This window comes from Lissotriton vulgaris, chromosome 1_1, assembly GCF_964263255.1.
Source record: "Lissotriton vulgaris chromosome 1_1, aLisVul1.2, whole genome shotgun sequence".
Classification (NCBI taxonomy): Eukaryota; Metazoa; Chordata; class Amphibia; order Caudata; family Salamandridae; genus Lissotriton; species Lissotriton vulgaris.
Window position 1 is genome coordinate 1,463,043,709 of NC_141685.1, and position 19,779 is coordinate 1,463,063,487.

The 19,779-nt window shown below is 41.6% G+C and overlaps 1 protein-coding gene across 1 annotated transcript in view; it reads left to right on the forward strand.

Moving 5' to 3' along the window:
* IL17REL (interleukin 17 receptor E like) overlaps window positions 1-19,779 on the forward strand; it is a 687,219-nt gene that overhangs the window by 195,792 nt on the left and 471,648 nt on the right. The window contains exon 3 of the mRNA XM_086967317.1: window positions 16,487-16,636. Coding sequence (XP_086823443.1) covers window positions 16,487-16,636 — 150 coding nt within the window. The remainder of the gene's footprint in view (window positions 1-16,486; window positions 16,637-19,779) is intronic.

Here is a 19,779-nt window from a genome sequence, read left to right on the forward strand (position 1 = left end):
CGAGCAAGGAATGACTGCTAAGCCTTCAACTTTTAATACTTTACAGCCAATGAACATTAAACTTCGTTTAGTCCCGCTCGGAGCACGTTACCTCCAATCCTTAATAAAACTTTTCCACAAACTTCTTCTACGACTAACTGTTCCTATGAAAAAAATAAATATAAATCTCCAGCAAAGTAAGTATTTCAATTAGCAACATATTGTGATGAACTACTAACCTCTGTACTCACCCAAGTGATCCATGAACTGTTACTATTGTAACAGGCAGAAAAGTAGTGGCTGTACAAAAAAACGTTATATTTACCCTGGATCCTCTACAAGACCGAAACAAAACCAAAATACCACATTTGCAACCCCTTTGCACAGTTTTTTAAATAAAAAGAGGCCCCGGGGTGGGGGGGGGGATCGAGTAGAGGAGAAAGTGGTCCCCGGAACTACGGAGGGCCCTGAGCTCCCCTGCATACATATAGTTAAAGATTGAGGGTAGCGATCCCAGCGCAGGGCAGACCCTCTAGGCCCCCCTTTAGGAAAAACAAATTGCCCCAGAGATTTGACCCCCCCGGAGGCTAATTAACAATAAAGCGGGCTTTGCGTTTTTTTTCTTTTTCGCCCAAAATGAATACTCTGCGTTTAAAAAAAAATATATATATATATCCTGCGTGACGTCATATATGGCCCCCCGTACACGTACTGTGCCTAAGATTCTAATTGTTCAAAAACATATATTTATGTATTTAATGTACATATTAAGAGAATACATTATCTGGGATATTCATAAAAATAGTTTTTTTAACTTTAAAAAAGCGTATATTACTTTTAAAATCAATTATGGAAATATTGCACGTACGTCGTAAGAGTAAATATAGTTTGAAGACTTATACATTTTATAAAACAATATAGCACTGCACACTAAAGAAGAAAAGTCAACACAATTATTGACCCCTCTCCCAACATTTAAAAGCCCCTGGGGGAGGTGGTAAATTAATCGAGACTGAATACGTTAGTACAGCCTACTGTGCTTACGCTACCAGAAAAACACAACAACAGTACAAGGTCCAGATTTCGATTGTAGTGATTTCTTTGTTGCAGGTCTAGTTCTCAGATCGACACACACTCTCTCATGGCTGGTATACACCCACACCACACCTATCCAGCACATCCGTCACTACACATGTGACCCTATGTACAAAAAAGATGGAGCGCACGTGTTCTACGCCATTTTAGAGTTGTTCCCAAACTACAGAACAAGGGGGCCCACTACTACATGCATGGCCTCTTTGGTCACTGAGTTAGTGGTGCCCAAAGCACTGAGCGGGTGAACAACCTGCGATGATAATGATGGGAGCACAAGTATGTCGTTAGCCATATACATTTACCACCCATGATAAAGGCATAAGCATAATAATGGCTTTTTGGTGACGGACACACGTTATAATGGCTGTGGCTTACGTGCTTCAAATTACTTTTTACGTATACGTGTGACCAAGTCTGATGACATCGGAGGCCAAAGACAAACACAGGACATCTCATCGATCACAGACAAGATAGGCGGAGGGTAAAATGAAAGTAACAGGTATAAAAGAAAATGGAGGAAAACTACTAAAATGGCGGAGGACGGAGTATGTAATCAACGTTTGGTGCCTCGACAATATCATTATTAATATATTACAAAAGTATAGCAGCAATTGACACACATGGCCCGGGAAAAGAAAGTGGCAAATTTAATACCTGAAATGAGGACAGCTTTGCTTGGCGAACTTAAAGAAAAAGAAAGGAACATGTGCTTGGAAACAAGGCTGTTCATGCATAGAGAGTACAACTGGTGCACACAAAAAAACGGAAAGTTTCACATATTATCATAGAAATATAGCTCTTTTTTCACCAGTAAAGTTAGTTCTCAAACAGAACTGTGGGGCATATTAACAAGCCTGGGCGATAAAATTATCGCCGCTTTGTCGGCAGGAAACTGCTGATAAAGTGGCGATAATGGGCTTCATAATATGCTCTATGGAATTCCAATCGAAGCTCATGTTAGATGTCCTTCACATCTAACATGAGCTTCGATTGGAATTCCGTAGAGCATATTATCAATCCTATTATCGCCACTTTATCAGCACTTTCCTGCCGTTAAAGCGGAGATAATTTTATCGCCCAGGCTTGATAATATGGCCCTGTTTTTTTAGCCCCAATGCCCCCACGATCCTCCCCGCGTCCTTCGAGAGCCGGCATTGATTTGTCAGAGAGAGCAGCTTACATGCTGCTCTCTCTATCGAAAACCAATCTGCTTTCCTACTTGAAAGAGAGACCAGATTAACTTGCTCTCTCTTTCAAAAAGGCAACGTGGTTTGCTGTAGTAAAGTGGGAACAGCGACGCTCCCGCCCTACCATAGCAAACAGCAGTGCCTAGGGGTTAGGCACCCCGAGACACTGCAGGAGCCGGCCCTGGGAGGCCGTGGTTCCCCTTGACCATCAAGGGCTCCAGGAGGGGGGCCGCGCGACCCCCTCCCAACATTAAAAAGCCCCGGGGGTGCAGGTCCCAGGGGCTGAAAGGTCATTTGACATATTACTGCCCCAGGAAGGTAGCGGTCCCCGGGGCATGTACAGGGGGAGGGAGAGCTGAAAACATAATTTTTTTTTAAAAAACCCTGAGGGGGTGGCGGTCCCCGCTTTATGGATAAAATGCCCCCGAGATTTGGCCCCCGGGAGGCAAATTAAGAATAAAACTTATTTCTAGTTTTTTTTTACCTATACGCGTACCCCGCGATTTCTTATTTATTTTTTTAAATTGGGAGCCTAAAGATCCACGTGGGACCCCCTGAACAGGCCTAGAAGGTCAGGATCTTTCTACACTGCCCCCTTTCCTTTTTTTTTCAACTTTGTTGTACTGTTTTCTTGTGACTCGGTTCTTCCGAGGCACAAGATGGCTGCCAACACTTCCTGGTTTGAAGTGTTGACAGACAATTGACATCCAATCAGCATGCAGCTCGTGCTCGTAATTGTATGGATTTCAGTATGCGTGCTGTACTTCATCTCTAGATATCGCTATGATTTTACTTTTGATTTTCTCAGGAACTACTGAACAGATTTACACCATTTAACAAAAAGCCACCCCCAAACTTTCAAGGAAGGAGCGGAGCGGAGCAGGCCATTTTCTTGGCAAAATTCGCGAAAGATTCATCCACCGGCGGCAAACTTATTCCAAATAGAATGTTGTGGATTTCCTATGGAAATTAGGTCCTAACTATAACTACCTACTGGCGACCGTCAGTAGGTAATATATAAATAGATATGTTTTCTATGTCTATGCGCATAAACGACTCACCTAATGATTGCACTCCCTATTTAAACACTACTATTGGTTCCTACTGTCATGTGAAAAAGGCTACAGTGACGTAGCCGAAACGCGTCATGCTGGAGACGATGGGACAATAAAAACCACGTTTGCATACCATTTACGCGTATTTCGTGGTCTGTACCTGTGTCAACGTTGGCATCCAAGGCCGAGGTGCAGGAGTTGGAAACGATATACCATTTGGCGGTACGCGGCCGTTGCCGCCTTTACAGACCCTCCTTTCTCAACGGGCTGCCTGGCTATGCGGTCGAACGCGGAAGCGAATCAGTACTTGACCCGAAAGGAATAATCAAGCTGACAGCCCCCCGCACTGGTGATTCAGTAAAGTGGACTCAGCTACCGGTGGACTCGGAGGCACCTGTGGAGAGACCCTGTAGGAGTCGGAAGACCCCCAAGGGAGCCACCCGGAGATCTTTGGGGTAAGCCGGTGCGAGCACGCTAGCACACACACGTGTGCGTGACCAGTTGTGCGGGTGAAAGGATATTTGCGCGAACTGTAATTCAGCTGGCCTGGATGCCGTAACATAAGCGGTCTCGGCTAAATGATTGGTATATTGTCCCATTAAACATGTCGACACCAACGGAGACATTGAGGAACCGGGAAGCATTGGCGGATGCCATGTTTGTAAATCTTCCGGCATTAAAGGCTAATACGGACTGTGCTAAGATCAATGACACAACCATTGATCTAAAGGGTAAACTGAAAAAACTGGAGAAATTATTAAGGACCGAGACGACCAAGTGGTGGGAGAAGCGCTCACAGGAAAAATACAAGGAAGTGGGACGCGTACCTAGGGGGTTGAGTGTTCTCATAGCGCCATCTTTTGAGAACCCCAACCCCCTTATGCTAAAGGAATGGGCATCAAACAACTTGGAGGCTTCCATGAATATGGTTTGCATATTAATTAAATATGCGGAAATTGATCGCAACAATATTCTTAAAGAGATAGAACAACTGAATAATGAACTGGATGTGGATGAAAATAAAGAGTTCATAAAGAAATACAGAGAGGAAATCGATGTGAGACTTGTGAAACATCAAGAAACCAGCAATACAAGTTTGCGCGTGACAAAAGAGATTACGAACGGGGAGGATATTCACGTTCGCACATAAATTTGACACCGCAAAAAGAAATGCAATTACTATCTCTGGGTTTGTCCTACTGCCCGAAGAACTCTTTAAATTATGTACAGACTCGGATAGACGTTTTTAAATTTATTCGGAAGCTTAAGCTCAAGAAGCACTTCAAATTGACCAATGTTCAGGACCGAGCCACTGAGATCATTAGCAGGTCACAGCCCTCTAGTAAATTACAAGTATCAGATGTCAGAGCTCTAAAAGTGGCTCAGGAATTTTCACTGGAGAAGGAATTTGAAGAAGGATCAACACAAGAAAATCTACAAGCTATGGGTATTGTCATGAATCAACCTTGTGTCACCCAGTTCAAACCTCCATCTGCTTTCTGCCCACTTATGCCTAAAGATAATATTGACGCTTTTAGTGACATTGTAGTTGAGGATCTGAAAGGGTTACAAAGCAATATATCCAGAAAGGCTAAGCGAATGAGGTATATGGAAAAACAGTACAGTAACCTCATGAAAAAACTTAGAAGTGACTCTAACTTGATAATCAACAAAGCTGATAAGGGGGGCAATACAGTTATCTGGCCACAAACTTTGTATATGGAGGAAGCACAGCGACACCACAGTGATCTGACCTGTTACAGAAAAGGAACTTTCAATGATATTAGGTGTTTGAAAGATATTATACACAAAGAACTGAACCAATGGAAACGAGAAGGCCTTCTGAGCAAACAAGAACATGCATTCCTAAAAAATGACTATCCGGTCACGCCTACTTTCTATCTCATCCCTAAAATTCATAAGCTGACTATCCCTGTACCTGGGCGACCGATCATCTCAGCCCAGGGCAGCTTATTAGAATCAATTTCTAAATATGTGGACCATTTTCTACATGAATTTGTGGAAGCACTGCCCTTGTTCATTAAAGACACTGGACACTTCCTTTCGAAACTCAAAGAGATTGAATGGGAGACTGATTTTGTACTCATTGCTCTAGACATTAGCACTTTATATACCAGCATCCAACATGCAGATGGGATCAATGCCATTAAGTACTTTTTGGATAAACGTAGTATTGTTCATAGACAACATATTATCATGCTACTTAGGATGATACAACTGTGTTTAAACAACAATTACTTCTTGTTTAATAGGGAAGTGTACCAACAACTAAGAGGTGTGGCCATGGGGGCATGCTTCTCCCCCACCTACGCATGTTTACATGTGGGGTGGTGGGAGGAGCATGTCCTCAGGGGGTCACTGAGTTCCCTATTTACAGATAACATAGTCCACTTTTGGCGTTTTATTGATGACATATGCATGATTTGGAAAGGGACACAAGAATCAGCCATCAATTTTGTTAACACTATTAATGACAATGATCTGAATTTACAATTTACATCACAAATTAGTACTAGTCAGATCTAGTTTCTTGATGTAGAGATCTATATTAGTGACAACAAGATTCAGACACGGCTACATAGGAAATCAACAGCAGGTAATGTAATCCTGCACGCCAGCAGTTCTCATCCAGGCCACCTCATCAGGAGCATCCCCTATGGGGAGTTCCTTAGGATGCGAAGGATATGTAGTTCAGACCTGGATTTGGAGATATGCCAAAATGAGGCGTTTAATAGATTTCGTGCCCGAGGATATTGCCCCATAGAATTACAGAAGTCTAGAGATAGAGCCAACAGTTTAAGTAGAGAGGAATGCCTCACTAATGGGAATAGCAAGAACATCCAGGAGCCCGACAAGATAGATGATAGGATTAGCCTCATCACTACATTCAACACTGAGGAAAGGAAAGTGAGGGGGATTCTGAAAAAACACTGGCCACTGCTCAAAACTGATATCAGCTTAGCCCCACTGCTACCAGATGAGCCATCGATTACTTTCAGGAGGGCACCCTCAATGAGGGTTGCCCTGGTTAAATCTAGTCTTGAAGTAACAGTGAGTAAAAACTGGCTATCTAACTAATCTGGCTTTCATAAATGTATATCATGCAGAGCATGCAAATTTGGCATTAACACCAGTGAGTATTATTCTGCATTTGATTCTAAGCCAATACAGATTAAAGAGCTATATACGTGCCGCACTGATTTTGCGGTTTACGTATTACAATGCACTTGTGGGCTAAAATATATTGGCAGTACCAAGTTACAAGCTTTTAACCGTATCCTCCAACATTTGAGAGCAATTGTTAACTCAGATGAAAACTATCCAGTGGCGCGCCACTTTGAACTGGTTCATAAGAGAAACCTAAATGACTTGAAATATTTTATCATTGATGCGGTGCCCAAAAACATCAGGGGAGGCAACAGGGAAAGACAACTAAGACAGTTGAAAGCAAATACATCTTATTACTCGATACTAGGATCCCAAGAGGGATGAATACAGGGGAAGATCTGCACTGTTTTTTGTAAATGGATTAGAAGGTGTTTTTTTAAGCTTTCTGTATGATGCATTAGTTTCATACAACCATTATTGAATCCAATCCCCTCCATTATCATTTTAAGATCTATGGGATCATTTATATTTGCTTTCAGTGGTTATCTCTTACTCCGTTACTCCCGTTAATATCCCTGTCTCTTGGGTATGGTCCATATTAGTTATCATATTATACTCCAGTAACCCTGCGTACAATAGGAAACTTTCCTCTTGAGTATCATTTAGAGAAATGTGTTATTTTTTATAACCAGAAGTCCTAGATTAGTTTTCAATGCCATGACAATTAGATTAAATCTTTTGCCTGAAACGAAATATAAAGAATATGTGATGTAGCTTTTGAACTTGTAGATCATCATTACAATGATTTTGAACATGTTTTTCTACCTATGCTTCCATTGATCAATTTGTATATTTTAGCTTGGAAATGCAATATGGTGATTTTAACCCCTTGCATGCTGATGACGAACCCCAGCCGTCATGCACTACGGTGCTCGTGTGCTGATGACGGCTGGGGTTCGTCATGGCCCGCCCCTGTTCATTTGTTTACAGCACAGGGGCGGAAACGCGCCAGCAGTGAAGGGGTATCTTTTTTATCCAAGTTTCACTGGAATTTGCACTATGCACTGATTTGCACATGTATATATTTTGCACTAGCACTTTATGTCCATTTGGGCTGTCTTAATTTTAGCGCTTTTAGAAACATTCTTTGAATTAAGGGCACTTTATTATGCCGTGCAGTCAAAAGACTCATGTTTTGGTTATGAAATCGAAACATTTTAAATCCTTAAATATGTGGTCTTATATTTTGTATACAATATTTTGCAATTGAGGATTATTTGTGGAATTGATTGTTTGTGGATTAGCTATTTAATATGTTATTAGCTCTTTTGCATTTTCATATGACATCCACATCGAATGTGACTGCATTTTAAAATATGTTTTCTATGTCTATACGCTTAAGCAACTCGCCTAATGATTGTATTCCCTGTTTAAACACTACTATTGGTTCCTACTGTCATGTGAACAAGGCTACAGTGACGTAGCCGAAACGCGTCATGCTGGAGACGATGGGACAATAAAAAAACACCTTTGCATACCATTTACGCGTATTTCGTGGTCTGTACCTGTGTCAACGTTGGCAACTAAGGCCGAGGTGCAGGAGTTGGAAACTATATACATATACATATATTGTTTCCAATGTGCCCTTACGCATAGGAGTGCACACAACCTTACCAGCCTGACAACTTTCACACAACAACCCACTTCTCTGCGCCTCATTAATTTGATTTCGCCGACGCGTTTCAGGGCAACAGCCCCTTCTTCTTGGGCTTAAACAAGATTTCCAGACAACTTCACTGCCGCTGTATCCGGTACAATTTTATTTCCGGTATTTAAACATGATTATAATTATCCACGTCTCCAGTGGCCATTTGCATAGTGCACAGCATGATGGGACACGAAGTCCTGCAGTGACCTGGCTAAAGGTCCCTATGGAAAATTGCATGGGGAAAACACGTTTTGGGACCCCCTTTTTTCTCGGCCCCCACTTGACGAATCACCCCCATACTTTCAGGGAAGGAGCGGAGCGGAGCAGGCCATTTTCTTGGAGAAATTCGCGAAGATTCGTCCACCGGCGCCAAAGTTATTCCAAATAGAATGTTGTGGATTTCCCATGAAACTATGGAAACTAGGTCCTAACTATAACTACCTACTGGCGATATATATGACCAAGGGCGGACGCCCGAAACGCGTCAGATTTGGTAAACTCTCTTTCCGAATAAAACCTGCCAAAAATACATTGGGACTCGCGTGGTCTTTCCTATTCCTGCCTGTTTGGTGGTGACGTGGTTTGAGACTGCTGTTTTCGCATATATACATTTATATACATATATATATATATATATATATATATATATATATATATATATATATATATATACATATATTACCTACTGGCTATCGCCAGTAGGTATATATAGTTAGGATTAATTCCCTATGGGATTTCTGAAAATTCTATGCCTAATAACTTTGGCGTTTGAGGACGGAATCGGCTGAAATTTTCAGGAAAATGGCACATTTTGTTTCTGAGCAGCCCCTGAAAATTTGGTGGAGTTTCGTCAAGGGGGGGCTGAGAAAAAAGGGGGGTCCCAAAACGCGTTTTTTCCATTCATTTTTCCATAGGGCGGTTGGACTCACTTTTAGCTCGAACGGCTGAATGGATTTGCACGAAAGTTGGCAAAATTGTAGGGACTGTTAGCCCGATGTGCCTTTGCTAGGTCTCAATATATGTGCTCCAGTAGTTTTTGAGAAATTAACGTTCAAACCAAGATATATATCTGTAACAGCGCTCTGGGCAGCGATCCGGTCCGCTTACTTTTCGCGAAACGGAACTTTGCGCGCAGAAAGCTGATTGGCTCTCCGGTGTCTGTCAACATTCTAAACAGTCCGGAGCGGCCGCCATCTTATCTCTCGGTAGGATCGAGAGAGAAGAGGTGAAAAACGAAGGGGGAATTTATTGAAAGGGTGCAAGGTATACCCCTCTTGACCCCCTAGGATTGTTGTTGGGGTTATTAAAGGGTCCCGTGGGGAAAATAAAAAAAAATGATTTTTCACGGTAGAAGCGTTTCCCGGGCCGCGAACTGGGCCGCAAACTGGTAGCGAAACGGGAATTCGCCATTTTGTGCTTCGTTTTAATTGTTTAGAGACAAAAATTATCGCCGCACATCGGCCACAATGCATGAATATCGTTGAAAAGTCAGCGATATTCATGCATTATCCAGCAAATGCTCTTAGCCATGTTATCCACCTTCCATTGGATAACAGAAAGCTGATTGGCTCTCCGGTGTCTGTCAACATTCTAAATAGTCCGGAGCGGCCGCCATCTTATCTCTCGGTAGGATCGAGAGAGAAGAAGAGGTGAAAAACGAAGGGGGAATTTATTGAAAGGGGGCAAGGTATACCCCTCTTGACCCCCTAGGAATGTTGTTGGGGTTATTAAAGGGTCCCGTGGGGAAAATAAAAAAAAAATTATTTTTCACGGTAGAAGCGCTTCACGGGCCGCGAACTGGGCCGCAAACTGGTAGCGAAACGGGAATTCGCCATTTTGTGCTTCGTTTTAATTGTTTAGAGACAAAAATTATCGCCGCACATCGGCCACAATGCATGAATATCGCTGAAAAGTCAGCGATATTCATGCATTATCCAGCAAATGCTCTTAGCCATGTTATCCACCTTCCATTGGATAACATGGCTAAAAACCGCTCTGTGCGTGAGCTTTTTTTTTTTTTTTTTTTTTTTTTGCTGCGTGACGTTTGTTAACGTTCGATTCGATGGAAATCAGGAAGTGTTGAACACCATTTTGTCACTGCGAGTAAATATTTTGTTATAAATGAATCCTTATTGATAAACATTGTCTGCGCCATCTTGCGTTTTTGTCCAATGCCACAATTTTGTCGTGCACGGCAGCCATTTTAGATGCCTTGACCAGGGCCACTCTCTGCACGCCGTCGATTCTCAGCATGGCTCCCCACCCTCGCACGCATCTCCCCCACGCAATGGTCACCCCCGCTCTCTCTCTCATGCATGGGCCATATACTTCCCCCATCTGCGCTGCTCTTCTCTGAGAATCACACCCTGTGCCCGTTCGACACCTCCCTTTCACCCTATTCACTACCGCACCCTCTGACACTTCTCTTCCTCTGTGTCCGATTGTCCAGGCCGGACCTAGGCTATCACCTAGCCCTGCGGATGTAGTGTATGGCTCCAGCTGTAGAGTATCCAGACATGCCAACCCTCCCGATTCAGGTGTGAGACTACTGATTTCAGTGCTAGTCTTTCGTTTTCCGATTCCTGCAAGGAAAAACCCGGGGGCATATTTCCAACAACTAGCGGTAATTTTTGTCTCTAACTTGTTTAGAGACAATAATTATCGCCGCACTTCGGCGAATTTTATCGCACATAAACCTTGCTATTAGCAAGGTTTATCGCAAATGCGATAAAAAACGGCCGCAATGCATGAATATCGCTGAAAAGTCAGCGATATTCATGCATTAGTCAGCAAATGCTCTTAGCCATGTTATCCACTTCCCATTGAACAAGCGCATGGTCTTTTAAAGATTTGTGAAGTACTCGGGGCGGGGGGGGCACTGGCAGCAATTTGCAGGCCAGGCAGTGTTCAACACGTGCATCACCCTTTCTCTGCCTGCTATTGCGCTCCATGTTTCGGAAAGGTAAGAAAATGAACGTGCATTTGAGTTTGAAATGTCCGATCTTGTAGCAGTACACTTGCAAAGCCCACACATGACAATAACCCGATTCAAGGCCCCATTCACCCGATTTTTAAAAAAAATATAGTACTCCAAGACAGTTACATTTTAAAACTTTATTAATATTTAAATATAACGAACGCAACAAAAACTGTAAATATATTTAACCATTTTTTGAAATTAACCAGAACTATAACGATAACAACAACAATAATATAACTTTTATGCCTAAATTACGCAAACATTTAGCTAATCTGCTAAAGGGGGGAGTCGCCATTTCTTTACAATAATCAATAATGAAAAATCCACATCAATAGGGTTGCCCGTTTTGTCGATGCAGCACTATAGTGCAATATACACAGCACCTGGGGTGTCAAGAGTGAACAGGTCTTTCTTTGTTCCTTAAGATGTTATCTGTGTCAACCTCTTCCGAGAATGCTGATGCGTTAGGGATTTCCTTGTGACAGCTGCTTCATAGACAGACGATATCTTTGTTAAGTCATTAGTGTTAAGTGTGTCTGAAACTACAGTGCCCTTCTGTTTTACTTTCCACAGACACTACAGAGTTTTGTGTGTTGTTCTTCTGAGCGACAATTATTCCAGAGGTTTCAGGTTCACTTGTTTTGTTCTGCAGTGAGTTAACAGCTTTAGAGAGTTCATGTTTATTTGCTATGTCCTGCTGTTCGTGAACTGCTTCAGAGACGTCAGCCTCATTTTTTATGTTTCAGTAGATCCTGGACCTGCCCGGCCGCGCCCAAAATGGCGCCGGTGTAAATGGGACTCGTAACTGCTTGTTCTGTACTGGTTGCCCAACCTTGATATCACGAGATACATATGCAGTTTTGAAGCACATGGCGGAGGCTTGTCTGCTGTAGTGGGGCGCCCCTTTATCGTTTCAGTCGCCATTCCGCCCGCTTTTGCTACACTGTGCCTCATCCGCCATTCAGCTGTTTACCGCCCGCTCTTACGGCTACAGCGTCTCGCTCACCATGTAGTTGAGTTGCTCCCACTCTTGCGGTGCAGCGGTAGGCGGCTTCCACAGGACTCTTAAAATGGCGGCCGCTCTTCGGATTTGGGCCTGGTCCAGTAAAATGGCCCTGGGACACCTTGGAACTCGGACGCTTGTCTGCCAGGGCTTGGGTTCCATTCTCGAAAGCGTCCCCTCAGCCTTGAAGATTGTACAAAAGTCTTGGGGGCCCTCGACTCCCGCAGGCTTCCGGTGGGGAGCGGCTGCCATGATTGCTTGCGGAATGGCCACGACGGAGCTACGAGATGGTGGTGCTCTCATGGTGACGCCAGCTTCAGTCTGAAACATCCAGAAACAAGGTGGGGCTTTCATCGTTTGGGGAAAAAAAATGTTTTAATCCAATGAAAAGTGTTATTTTTAGGTCACATGACCTAGTCTTACATAATTAGGAAAAGAAAAGTAAAATGAACCAATGAAAAGTTTTATTAACAAGTCACATGACCTGTTATGCTTACGTTACGCGCTGCGCGGCGCGCTCTGGATCGTTTCCGGGAAGCTGCGCCTTGCGCACCGGAGCACATCCGGGTGCGCTAACGCGTCGCGTCATATGACGCATTACGCGACAATGCAGGTGCAGAATATAGTCAAAATGTCTCCACCAACCAACGAACATTCACGTATGAAAATCTTATTTGGAGAAGGGGTAGAATCCAAACGCCCCCTGCCAGTTCGCGCCACTACACTGTATGTGGAAAATCTGAAGACATCATTCTACAAACTCTCAACGCTTGTTATCAGTGCATGACTTTCATGCTCGATCGATTGAGCTAGCCGGATCGGGCAATAAAAAGTATAAAATAGTTATGTAAATAGTTATTTAATAAAATGTTTTATTCTGTTTCTTTGGTGGTGTGTTGTGTATATTTATAATATTTGCATAGGGTTTGCCGTTATTTTTGGCGGTGTGGGTGGCGGAGTCGAGCTGTTTTGCAGCCCTCATGGTGTGGAGCTCAATTCATTTCACTATTTTCGTATTTCTCATGAAGGGTTATTCCTAATGTTTGTATTTTACCGAGGTTAAAAAGAGATCGAATTAGTGGTCTACTGATTTTGCTCGATTACTTTTATTTTTTTACACGATTTTTCACTATCTGCAAAGACTAAACAGAGTATTGCGACTTTGTGCTTGTTTGTAAATAGAGAATGATCCAAAGAGAACCAATTGTAAAACAGTAAATGCTTGGATAATAATCAATCAAATGGAGAGACAAGCAGGTACGACGGATTACAACAGGGGTAAAGGTCTGCGTTAACTACCGTTCACTATCTGCAAAGAGAGAGTACTACTAAGAGAAAAGAGGGGAGTGGGGGGGGGGCAGCGTTCAAAGCACATCAGCGTGCATAAACACGAAAACGTTTTTACCTATCACGTACTTGACATTTGACAGCTTTTGATGTTTGCTATTAAAAAACCATTGAAATTCACAGAAAAAACCATAGGTTATACTCCATATATAGTTAGGAATTTGCATTTACAAAACCTTGAAAATTCAATGAAAAAACCATTGGTTTTAGGCCATATATAGTTAGGGATTTGCATTTAGAAAACCTTATTTTACTCGCATAAAACCATTGAAATTCCATATATAGTTATAAGCGCTAACTATATATCGCGCACCCGCAATCCACTGCTGATGATGTCACATATTACATCATTCATGACATGGTTAGTGACATCACTGATGACATCACTGATGACATCTCAAATGACATCACTGATGACATCACTGATAACATCTCATTTGACATGACTGATCACATCACTGATGATATCATTCATGTGATAATACCATGAACCTCTTCAGACTCTAATATAACCTTAGATACAATCAGTGTAAACAGACAGTCACTCATCCATGGAGTTACTCACACACCTAGTCAGTTATGCCAAAAATCAATCACACCTCCATTTTCTCAACTATACAGTTATACACACCTTACTTATTCAAACATATACTAACACATATTTACTTTACTCTCTTATACAATCTCTGATACATGTTCACAATGATCCATACAGCCACTCACACATTCACTAGCTCTTATGCACAGTTATTTATAGATGTCAACTCTCACATGTACTGTGTTTTACATATGTACTTAATTTGACATGTAGCACTGAGATATCCATTCACTCACTAATACACTCATGCACAGTGAACCGCCCATACAGCTGTTTCCACATGCAGTTTTGAATCTATACATATAGTGAATCAACTACTCACACATCTATGTACAGAGTCACACACCTCCCAGCCACCCATACACACACACTCAGTTTCCCATACAAATACTTGGACAACCAATCAATAACCCATACAGTTACTCATATAGCTACTGATCAACATATGCAGCAGTTTGTAGAACAACAGATATAATGATGCACAAATTAAAACAGTTTAGTCACTAACCCATGCACTCAGTGAGACACATTTAATCACTCACTCATACAGTCAGTCTTGCACCTACTAAATCCTTCATCCAGACACTTATACATCCACTCATTCTTCAATATGTAAGACATGTTTTAACTTTACAGAAACATACAGTCACTGGATGTTGTCATCAGTGATGTCATCAGTGATGTCATTTGAGATGTCATCAGTGATGTCATCAGTGATGTCACTAACCATGTCATGAATGATGTAATATGTGACATCATCAGCAGTGGATTGCGGGTGCGCGATATATAGTTAGCGCTTATAACTATATATGGAATTTCAATGGTTTTATGCGAGTAAAATAAGGTTTTCTAAATGCAAATCCCTAACTATATATGGCCTAAAACCAATGGTTTTTTCATTGAATATATATATATATATACATATACATACATACATACATACATACATACATACATATATATATATATATGCCCGATTTGAAGTGCTTGCCCACTTGGGCTATATTAATGTAAGACAGCAATTTCAAGACTGCATTTGAAATGAGTGGATACATACATATAATTGTTGATGGTCTCCTTATATTATTGGGGAATCATCTTTTAATATATCTTTATTTTTTTAGATAATGTGTATATATATATTTGTATATATATGTTTTTCTACTAAGATGTATTTATATATATTTTTGTATCAATATATAGATGTATATTCATGAAATCACTTGTAAATACTATTGATTTTATTTGTACTTACTATTGATATTATTGTACATGGGTATTCCACTAGCGTTCTTGCTTATATACATTTTTGCACAGTCTGTTTTCCAGTTTTATTGTGCAAATGTAACAGGTGTTTGAAATCTTTGATTGCTTGTCACTTTAAATGAGGCATGGGTCCGTGAGTAACGCGTCATGTGATCAAGGTCCAGGTCGGACCGAAACGCGTCATGGCGGCATACTGATGCAGGCGAAACTTTTCTTTAAATAAATTTTGAGAAAGCACGAAAATACTGGGTCCGCGCTTATCTATCCGAGTCCTGTCTGTCGAGTGGATTCCTAAGATAGAGTACTGGAATATATATATATATATATATATATATATATATATATATATATATATATATATATATATATATATATATATATATATATATATATATCGGTTGTGTAAATAAATACTACTGCCCACATATGACATTTAGCTTCTATGCCACTGGTGCTTTTATCCCGCTAACTTACCATGGCCTTACTGGAAACATTAAATGGGCAGTTTCTTTTAACCAATATTACATTTTGTTTGGAGAAAAAAAGACACATGCCCTTGGATACGGAATATCAGTGTCGCAGCCACCAGAATCATAATATCTGACAAAATCAATCCATGTGTGGCGAAACAATCTACGAAGATAACACGGAAAAAGTGAATTTGCTACAGGAGGAATACCTATATTTTTGTATAATAGCCTATCACATAATAGGGTCACTTCCTTCTTTCTTTACAATTGAGAAAGAGGGAAACTCACTGATACAACTTCTGGGTTCTAGTTCCAGTTTCAACACTTGGTTAAAAATCATGTAATTCTGTGATACTGTGAAATGCAAATGATAATTCCTACACCCATGATGTTGTTTCTATTACACTTTTAATGTGGCTCGATTCATTGTTGCCCAGCCAGATCAGCACTCCGTGTGTACCAATACCTAAATATATACTATGCAAGATCGATGATAAGTGAATTTAGACCAAAATTGTTTAAATAGGCATTGGCGAAAATAAGGAAGGCCTTGTTTACTTAGCTAATGAGAGTTATCAGAAATAATTAACTACATTGCTATCTAGCACTTTCACAGATTGAAGGTGAACGGTTGAATATGATGCATTTACTTGTTCTCTTCACTTACAGTTGACCTCTTCGAACATTTTTGCCGGGACGGCCCTTCTACTTTGTCACCAACTGTTTTGGAAAGTATGAAGATTTCCACAGTCATGAAGTGTACAGGCATAAGACGGTGCTCTCTTCATCTCAGTGTCAAAGGGACATTGCATCTGGATGGTATGTCACACAAAGCTTTGGAATAAATTAAGCCACGCAAACGTACTGTAAACACACGGGACAGATTTACAAGCCCCTTGCGTCACTTTTGCGTCACTTTTCCCATGTTAACTGTGACGCAAAAGTGGCTCAACGGGCTTGTAAATCTGCCCAATGCGTTTTATAATTTATGCAAAAAGATGTGGTGCCCAATTGGGACAGCGTCATTCCTGGGACGATGTATTGCACTTGAAGGCAAATGTTAGTTCAATCTTATTCTCAGATTGCTGCCTCGGTCTCCCTCTGTGCCATGTTCCATAATCTCAATCAATTACCAAGATACATTTTTCTCTAGCTACAATTGCCATACTTTCACCCATTGGAAAAGGGGTGAGGAAGAGATATTCCATCTCCTTTCCTTCCTTGATGACATCTATGCAAGTGTCATCAGAGGATTTGACATCATAAGATAACTGACGCAAATTAAATCATATGATGAACACTCATACAAGTGCAGCCTCATTACGTGTGCTGTGGTAATCATGAGGGGGCGGTCACCCAGGTATTACCAGCCCTATTGGGACAAAACAATCTGTATTAACTCCTAACTCTGGAGTATTCCCCCCACCCCTGTGTCTTTGGCCATTAAAAAGCTGATGAAATCTAGTGGTGAAATTTCAGGCATCTGCTACAGAATCACAGATTACCATTTCATTCACCCATATCTCACCACCAGGAGTATTCCGGTCCAGGGAGTTACCAATGTCTCTGCTATGGGTATCTGAGGGTGGGGGTTACTGGACAGAGAACCATCATGACCTGTAATGGGCCCCTATATATATAATCATTACAGGACTTTAAATGCCACAATTTACGCGAAGAGCATGCATAGGAGTTGAGTTTAGAGGTCATATTTGCAAACCTATGGTGATGTATAAATAATGTATTTAGAGTTTGGCAAGTCGGAAAATTTGTCCTACCAAGTTTGGGGCTCTGCCTGTGTCATTTAAAGGGGAAGAACCTATGGGATTCACACTGCAGGCCATCCGACAACATTCCTGCATAAGTTTTGCTAGCTTTAGAGCAATGAAAGGCCTACCCTCCTAGGGGGCCCTAGGAGCAGTGGGGGCCTCTCCACTAAGGCGGAGGAGCATTGTCCCACTGCTTTATGCATTGCAAATAAAGGAAAAAGAAAATGATAATAACTCAAGGTTATTATCATTTAAAAAAATGATAATAACTCACGGTTATTATTTTATTTTTTCATTTTGTGACGTCTTTGTGGGGTGGGCCTGCTCTCAGAGCAGGGGGAGGAGTGATTTGCACTCCCCTTGTGAGCATGAGTGGCTGGCCGGCCCTCTCGGGCCGCCGAAAAAAGTCATGTGCACATAGTATGTTCTCCATGCAGGCTGCCTACAGTTTGCATGGAGAACATGTCCATCCCTCCAGCCACTCACTGAGTGCCATGTCAAGGCGCTCAAACCAATCACAACGCTGCAGTGAAGTGTTGTGATTGGCTGCGAGGTGCATGGGAGCCCTGGTGCTTCCTGCTTCCTGTTTCCCAGAAGAAACCAGGAAGAGGACACAGGAGAGGTGGTGGATGACCAGCTGGCCGTCCGGGAGGTAAGTGATTTTTTTTAACCCGAATTCCCCCACCCCTTACCCTCACCTCACCCCACTGAAGCTTCAAGGTAGCAGCCGCCGCTGCCTGGCAGGCTGGTGGATAGCAGGCAATACTTTAAATAACCCCCTCTGTCTTTTCATTTCTGGCCAGGGATTAATTTGTGCAAGTGTTTGTCCGTGCACAGCACCAGGAAATATTTCTCCACATAGGCCCTCATTTCTGAGGCAACAGCATGGTGACAATGTCTGTATATTTTTGAGAACCGCAGGTCAGCTGGTCAAAGATATGGTCAATCCTGGGTGAACTGGAGGAAGTCTGCATTACATCCTCTGCTTGACTTGCTTTTTTACATGATGCGTTTGGCTGTGATATTCCTACCAAACATAGGAAATGGTGTTTGGTGACGGGGCTAGCTATTGACAAGCTCTGTGTCCTCTATTGTACGAAATTGGGTTGTTGGTTGACTTGGGATGTGAGCCCTGGTCAAGCAGCAACCACAATTCTTGTCAGGGTGAGGCACAAGCCAACCCTAAATTAACCTTTGCTCAGTCAGTCAAGAATTCTTTATTCGATAAAATTAATATCATAAAAGACATGGTACAATCATTTTTAAATATTAAACAAAAAAACACTTACAAAAATAACCAAAAAGTTAAAACAGTTCATTAGCATTATTAAGAAATACAGTACAGTTCATTCATTATCATTATTAAAAAATACAATACATTTTAAGAAGATTTTATAGCACTATAAAATTCGTACCTTTAAAATCTATTAAAACTGCAAACCTTACTACGCAAGTATATTACATATTTTTACAGAAAGTGTTACTCAAAACAACTTTGAATCTGCGGTAGGCTGGTGTTGTTTTTCCTTACACGAATAGCTGCCGTCAAAAAACTAGCCACAGAAAACATAATGTAGGGGCTACCCAGTTGCATTAAATATACTAGAGCTGGTCTAACCTGAACAAAGCCCGCCTTCTTCAGGAGTGGTAGTAAATATTTCCGTCTGCACTGTTCATAATGTGTACAAAACATTACAAAATGAAGCGTGTTTTGTAATGAAAAACAATCACAAGAACAAGGGTCTGCCTTGTCCGGAGTACACCAAGTGCGGAAGGAGCCCAGAGTGTAATGAATCAGATTTAGGCGGAATCTCGTCAAAAGGAATCAGTGGTACCGATTATTTACCACAGATAAGTATGGTTCAGGGCCTGGGCAACTAACCAGCCATAATTGGCTCTTACAAGAGGTTTTCTCAGCTCCATCTCCTCCCGATCTAATGTTAAAAGATCCATTAGAGCGTTTTTTTGTTAGGGCGATGTCTTTTTTGGTTATTGTGTCGGGGGAGTAAAACAGAGCTGGGCGGCCTATCTTCTGGAAACCCTTTTAAATGTAGTTCAGCCATACAATATTATCAACCCTCTCCAAATGTAAGCAGTCATTGATAATAGATTGGTTTAGGGTAATTTCCTCGTTGAGACAGATTTTTAGCCAATACAAGAGGGGTGCTGTTTTGATTTGGTCTGAGACGTATC